Source organism: Larus michahellis, chromosome 23 (assembly GCF_964199755.1).
Source record: "Larus michahellis chromosome 23, bLarMic1.1, whole genome shotgun sequence".
In the NCBI taxonomy this organism is placed as follows: Eukaryota; Metazoa; Chordata; class Aves; order Charadriiformes; family Laridae; genus Larus; species Larus michahellis.
In genome coordinates this window covers 1,657,422-1,664,783 of record NC_133918.1, presented here as the reverse complement: position 1 = coordinate 1,664,783, position 7,362 = coordinate 1,657,422, and the positions used below count along the sequence as shown (strand labels likewise).

Genomic DNA, 7,362 nt, shown 5'->3' with positions numbered 1-7,362 from the left:
GCTGCACAGGGCCCCATGCGGCTGCTGCTGCTTCGACCCGCGCTTCGGGTCCATCGACTGGACCGTCACCAACGTGCCTGCGCCGGCCACCACCACCCTCGGCCACGACGCTGCTGCTCCGTCGGGCGCTGCCCTGTGGGGCCCCGGGGGCTGCGGGACCCTCCCGGCCTGGGCAGCCCCTGGCACCCCCCAGGGACAACCAACACCGCCCCAACTGATGCAGCTCCCAGCATACGGCCACCAGGGCACAGCGGTGCCCGCAGTCCCCCCGCTGCTGTTCAACTCCATCCCTGGACACCAGCACCTCGAGGCCACCTCTGCGGGAGCACCCCCTGCCAGCCGCGTCCCCACGGGCACCTACTTCCCCCCCAGCCCTGCTGCTGCCCCCCACAACGAAGCTGCTGGTGACCTGGATGCCAACTTGGAAGTCACTGAGGACATGCTCCTCCAAGAGCCCCTCTGGCTCTTTTTTTCATCCTTGGACACGGTGGAGGTCTCCCAGGACCCCGACACCACCATCACCACACCTGGGGACCCCAGAAGCATCATCAGAGAGGGGAAAGCGGTGGCCCCAGCACCCACTGAGTTGCCAACATCCATCCCTGCCTTCAAGAACACCAAGGAATGGTCCTCAGAGACCAACAGCTCCAGCAGGGCCTCCCCCGCGCAGACACCCCTGGGCAGCGACATCTCCTCGAGCACCATCAGCTCCCCAGAGAGCAACATCTCTCCCAGGAGTGACATCTCCTCCGAGAGCGACGTCTTCCCAGAGCTCACCTTCTCCCCAAAGAACATCACCTACTCAGAGCAGGACATCTCAGAGTATGACACCATCTCCCTAAAGAGTGACACCTCCTTGAGCAGCGACAACTCCTGGGAGAGCGACGTCCCCAACTGCCAAGCCCTCGGAGACACAGCCGGCCACCTTGAGAGTGATGTCCCCAGGAGCCCCTCTGTTGTCCGCAACAGCCAAGCCCTCGGGGACACAGCCGGCCACCTTGCAGTGCCCCATGAGGTGCCTGTCAACGACTTTGGCGTGGAGGTGACCCGGAAGGCTGTCGTCGTCCTGGAAGATATCTTCTCCAGGACGAAGTCCCAGGAGTCATGCGCGGACACGGGGATGGAGCTGCCGCCAGCCCAGCCTGCCATGGCGGAGAAGCGGGGGACGAAGCGCGGGACGAACTCCCCATCGCTGCCACCCAGGAAGCGCAGGGCTCTGGTGGACAGGCCGGGGGTGGCGGGGGGGAAGAGACGCCCCCCAGCGAGGAGACGGAGATGAAGGGGCACGGGAGGGGGGGCATTTGGGGGGTGGGGGGAGGGTTGTATTTAGGGGAGGGGGTGGGGGGGCAGATTTAAGGGAGGGGACTGTATCTGGGGGGGTGGTGGGGAGAGGGACATGTTTAGGGGAGGGGGGGTTAGAGTAGCTTCGATAGGGCCTTTTCTCTCCTGTTTTTCCATTAAAAGTCGTAGTGGGCAGTGTGTTTGGGGAGGTGGGTGTGTTTAGGGGAGGCAGGTCTATTTAAAGGGGGGGTAGTGTATTTTGAGAGATGGGGGGGTGAGTTTAGGGGAGAGGGGGGCATTTGGGGGGGGGGATTAGAGTAGCTTCGATAGGACCTTTTCTCTTGACTTTTCCCATTAAAGGTTGCGGTGGGCAGTGTAGTTGGGGGGAGGGATGTGTTTAGGGGAGGGGGGCGCATTTGAGGGAGGGGGGGTTAGAGTAGCTTCGATAGGGCCTTTTCTCTCATGTTTTTCCATTAAAAGTTGTTTCTCCAGCCCTGCTCCGTGCCTGTCTGGGAGGGGAGGGAGTGCGGGGGACAGCGGGAATCGGCCCCAACCAGGTGCCACAGCCCCACATGGGACCCCGAAGGGCACCGAGCCCCCCCCCAGGGCCGAGTCACCGTCAGCAGGGTGGCAGTGGTGCGGGGGGGACTCCCCTGTCCCCTTCCCCAGGGGCAGCCAGGACAGACGGGTCCCTGCCGGACCCACGGACACGGCCCCACGCAGAAAGCAGCACGGAGCCCCCGGGACAAGGACGGACCTTGGGGAGCGGGACGGGACGGACACAGACGACCACAAGGGCTGCCAGGCCTTCGGCTGGACCCCGGCCAGCGTCCCCTCCCGCGGGGACAGGCCTCGGGGCAAAGCCCCCAAAGCCTCGGCACAATCACCCCCGTCGGCGGCTCCGCAGCCCGGCTTTGCCTCCCTGCGCTGCCCAATCATCCCAAATCACCCCCACAACGGCCAGGGGGGAGCTGCCGGCCAGGCAGGGACCCTCCTCCCCTTCTCTGCCTGCGCCTTGGCCAGCCCCAACACCAGCCGGGGGGGGAAATAAGGAAAGAAATAAACAAAGAAATCACGGCGGGGGCCAAAAGTGCCTGGAAACCCCATCTCTTTATTGCCCGTTCCCCCTCCCAGCTCCACAGCCCGGGGCCAACGCAGCCAAGGGCGCCTTCGGGCAGCGGCCGCCCCTCTGCGGGTCCGGCGCGCAGAAGGTGTGGGGGGAGGTCCCCGGTCCCCGTCGGGGCACCCCCAGCGTCGGGGGGAGCCGCTGTGGGCCCTGGGTGGGCGCAGTCCTCTTGGCCTTGGCAGGGCCCGGCGCAGCTCCTGGCACCGCTGCTGCTCCGCGTCCGGCCTCCCAACCCCCCGCCCCGAGCACCCTCCTGCGCCCAAAACTCCCGTCCCCTGCAGCAGCTGCACCGCCACCGCCCGCAGCTCCCGGGGGCCGCGGGGAGCTGCTCTGCGCCAGAGAAGGAGGAAAAGGGAAGAGAAGGACCAGAACCCAAACTGCAGGGCTGACCTCGAGTTAACTGCAGGGCTGCCCAGCACCGCACACAGTGCTCCAGGTGAAGCCACGCCAAGCACTGAACACAGCGGGACAATCCCCTCCCTTGGCCGCCTGCTTCTACTGTCTTTGATGCCCCCTACGATGCGGCTGCCCTCTTGGTGCCAGGGGACACTGCTGGCTCCTCCTGAGCTGCTCACCACCCCCACACCCCTTTCTGCAGGGCTGCTCCCCAGACGCACCCTCCCCATTCCCACTGCTGCCGCCGTTACTCCCTCCCTCCCACCTGCAGAACGCGGCACTTGGACTGGTTCCATTTCACGCCGGTCACGATTGCCCAACGCCCCAAGCCATCTAGAGCCTTCTGCAAGGCCTCTTGGCCCTCAAGAGTCTCAACAGCACCTCCCAGTTTGGGATCACCAGCAACCTTCCTAATGGGGCATTCAGCTCCCGAAATCCAGGGGAGCAACTCTGCCCACCCTTTTTCTGACAATTTGAAACTCAACCATTTCATGATGTCTGCAGCCGAGACCTTCCCGTCTCCCACGAGTCCTTCTCCGCTCACAACCACCAGGTCTCGGAGGGCATCTTTCCTTGATGGCCCCCCGAGCGCTGCTGACAAGAAGTTCCCATCTCCCACAAACTGCAGGAACTGCCCAGCCCTGCTCCTCACAGCACCAGGGGCTTCCCACATGCTGCCCGGGAAGCCTGGGACGTTGTTAGCGGATAAGGAGCGTTTCTCACAAACGCCACGTTCGCCGCAGTTCTTTTCCGCAGGGATTTGCCCAGCACAACAAAATCGTTTAATGTTTCTTTTGATTCGTCCGTCCGACACGGACAAAACGCGGCGCAGCCACACGGAGCCTGTGACTCCTCAGAAGCCCGGGCTGGCCCCAGGCCGGGCCGCTCCCCTCGCCCGTCCGGTGCCCGGCTCCGCGCCCGGGGCCCTGCAAGAACCGCCCTCCTCCCGCGCGGGTTTTGTCTCTTTTTCTTCACAAACCGCCGCGAGTGCGGAGCGACGGCCCTGCCCGAGAGCCCGGGCCCGCTCCCCCGCTCCGCCCCGCCCGACGCCCCCGCGGGGGGCCGCTCCTCCCTCCCCTCCCCTCCGCGGTCACGGCGCGAGCCCGCCCCGCGCGGTGGCCGGAAGTGCCGCCGTCCCGGCGACCCGCGCGCTCTCGCTCCTTCCGGCGCGGCGCCATCAGCGGAGCGGCAGGTGAGGGTTGGGGCTGGGGCCGGGGATCCGCGTCCATCGGCGGCGGCGCTGACCGCGCTCTCCCCGTAGGCATGGCGATCCGCTACCCCATGGCCGTGGGCCTCAACAAGGGCTACAAGGTGACGAAGAACGTGTCGAAGCCCAGGCAGTGCCGTCGCCGCGGGGTGAGTGTGAGGCGGGGGAGGGCCGGGCCGGGCCGGGCCGGGCCCTGGGAGAGGCGCTACCGGCAGCCGCGGGGCTCGGCTGGGTCTGCTGCCCCCCCGGGGCCAGTGACTGGCGGAGGGGCCGGGCAGGGCCCTGCTCCTGCTGCCTGCGCGCCGCGTGTTGCGGTCGTGGGCCCGGGGCGGGAGGGATGAGCCGCCGTGCCGCATCTCGGGGCCGCGGTTGGGGCGGGCCGCGGCTGCAGTTCGGATCTTGCTCGGGCTGCCGGGGGGAGGCAGGGCCGCTCCGAGCCCCCGCACCACCTTGCGGTGGCCCGGCTGGAGTGAGCGGGATGGTGCGGGACCGGGAGGGCTGTGGGCGCTGCAGGCGACTGACCTGGCACTGAGCTGGAGGCGCAGACTACCGCAATGATTGCAGCCCAGAAACCCCCCGCAGCCTGGGCTGCATCCCCAGCAGCGTGGGCAGCAGGGCGAGGGGGGGATTCTGCCCCTCTGCTCCGCTCGGGGGAGACCCCCCTGCAGTGCTGCCTCCAGCGCTGGGGCACCGACAGCAGAAGGACACGGAGCTGTTGGAGCGGGGCCAGAGGAGGCCCCGGAGATGCTGGGAGGGCTGGAGCCCCTCTGCTGGGAGGACAGGCTGAGAGAGCTGGGGGGGTTCAGCCTGGAGAAGAGAAGGCTCCGGGGAGACCTTCCAGCCCCTTCCAGTCCCTAAAGGGGCTCCAGGAAAGCTGGGGAGGGACTCTGGAGCAGGGAGGGGAGCCACGGGATGAGGGGGAAGGGTTTGAAACTGGAAGAGGGGAGATTGAGATGAGATCTGGGGAAGAAATTGTTTGCTGTGAGGGGGGTGAGCCCCTGGCCCAGGTTGCCCAGAGAAGCTGTGGCTGCCCCATCCCTGGAGGGGTTCAAGGCCAGGTTGGCCGGGGCTTGGAGCAACCTGGGCTGGTGGGAGGTGTCCCTGCCCAGGGCAGGGGGTGCCACTGGGTGGGCTTTAAGCTCCTTTCCAACCCAAACCATTCTGTGACCGTTAGCCATAGCAGATGGTATGGGAGTTGAATGTCTCTTTCTGGGGGATTGCGGAAGTGTGTGCTTTGAGGGTCTTCTCCGTTTCCCCATCTGTTGGGTGGAGCGTTGTTCTGCCCTGAACTGCAGTGACTGGGACCAACAGAAAACATGTGGAAAAGCACTGAGTTTTAAGGGTTGAGAAAGCTGGTGATGTTACACGTGGAGTGGGGGCTTAAATCATGGAAAGTATTAAATTTGCAAAGGTGGGTGTGGAGTGAAATAGCTGGTTATAGAATTGTCAGTGGAGCAGTCTGTAATGGAAGAATAAGATAGATGTATTTCAACCATAGCTTAAATCCAGTTAGCAGTGAAATAGAAATCAGGGTGAAGTTTCTCCCAGTCTGCTTCTCTTGCTGGGAGGAACAGGTTTAAATTAGCACTTAACATTTATTGTGATCCATATATTCCACTCCCCCCCATCCTTTCCTATAGCGCCTGACCAAACACACCAAGTTTGTGCGAGACATGATCCGGGAAGTCTGTGGCTTTGCACCCTATGAGAGACGTGCTATGGAATTGCTGAAAGTTTCCAAAGATAAACGTGCTCTGAAGTTCATAAAGAAACGGGTAGGTCAATCCAACACGTTAATGAGGACGGTTAAAACTCTGCTTTAGTTAACTTTCTGTTTTCTGCCCTTCCCTAGGGATACTGTGATTTTTAATGCTTTTATTTTTTCAGTTGTTTGGGAAGTTACTGGTCTGGATCTGAGGGAGTGGAGGGCGAATGCCTCTTGGGTTGGGTGGGAGAGTGGGCGGTGAACATAAAGGTACTTTGCCAAAAAGGCCCTGAGCTACAGCAGTCCAGCCTTGCCTTGCTATTTTTGCATTATTTGCCCATCTGATGTGGGGAAGAGGAGATGGAGATTGGATACCATTAACCAGGTGACTTGAAATGTGGTTCATTGAGGGCACCTATGAGAGCTGAGAGCAGCTTCTTCCTCATCTCAGGTCATTCTTGAGTAGAAGTACCACTGAGATGTGATGGCAAGTAGTTCCTGGCTGGCCAGTTGAGGTGGGTGGGGTTCGAGCCCACATTTACCAGGACTTTACCATCCTGCCTACTTTTTGAGTAAGGCCTCTTCAGGGAATGCCTAATGCAGCCAGGCAGTTTTAGCTGCTGTTCCCTGCTGGGGTGAACGCTGACTGCACTTCTCTTTCCCCTGCAGGTTGGCACTCACATTCGGGCCAAGCGGAAGCGTGAAGAACTCAGTAACGTCCTGGCAGCCATGAGGAAAGCTGCTGCAAAGAAGGATTGAGTTGTACAGTTTGTAACTCAATAAAGTCCTGTCTGAAAAACAGTGTAGTGGCTGATGATGGTACATCTGCTTCAGCCTGTAGGAAGGGGGTGCTCCTGGGGGTGCTGAGGGACTGTGCTGACAAGGACCGGAATTGTAATCCAGAACTTGCATTGCTACTTTATTTTACTGCAGCTGGAGATGCTGATACAGGAGTTGCTGCTGCTGCCCTGTGATATACTCTAGAAGGGGAATCTCCTCCTCCTCCTCCAGACCTTGTGGCGCTAGCCTTTCTCAGGACGTGGAAGCCTTTGCAATAGCTAAGCCTGTGAAGGCTGCAGTGCCTTCCCCCTCCTGGTCTGTCTCCAGAGGGTGGTAGGAGAGAAGTCAGTGGATAAAAATTGCTGTTGAAAATAATAACAAACAACTCTGCACTCCTTCCCCATGGCACTTCAACCTTGTGCAGCTTTTCTTGCTCACACACTTCCCCTTGTACCCTCCATTCGTGTCCTACTTTGTGCAGTGTGCTATCAGATCGTGAGAGAACTGCAGTCAGTAAGAGCTTCCTGAACTTCAGTGGGATGATTCTTTATTCTCCACTAGGGACTACTGTGCTGTGAGACAGGACAAGTGCTGTTCTTCCTGCGCAGAAATACATTTCAGCTAAACTTCATGTAACCTCCCGTTTAAATTGTTTTTCTAGCATCTGCTGTAAGATGAAGTACTCAAGTCCTCTGGCCCAAGCCTGGGTTTACTGACATACAACAGTCATGCTAAGACATTTCATTCCATTCATAACAGAGACAGTGGTGGAGTGACACTGACCATGTGGCTCTCCAGGTTTGCTCTTTTCTTAAGGCTGGTGCTGACCTGTGATTCAAGCCTGGAGGAGGACTGTGGCCCCCCCAC

The 7,362-nt window shown here is 60.9% G+C and overlaps 1 protein-coding gene across 1 annotated transcript; it reads left to right on the top strand.

Moving 5' to 3' along the window:
• The first annotated feature begins 3,916 nt into the window (after nt 1-3,916).
• RPL36 (ribosomal protein L36) lies at nt 3,917-6,516 on the top strand. The gene is made up of 4 exons (XM_074566141.1): nt 3,917-3,995; nt 4,065-4,159; nt 5,651-5,785; nt 6,385-6,516. Exons 2-4 carry the CDS (start codon nt 4,067-4,069, stop codon nt 6,472-6,474), a joined length of 318 nt encoding a protein of 105 aa, XP_074422242.1. The 5' UTR covers nt 3,917-3,995; nt 4,065-4,066; the 3' UTR covers nt 6,475-6,516.
• Nucleotides 6,517-7,362: the final 846 nt, after the last annotated feature.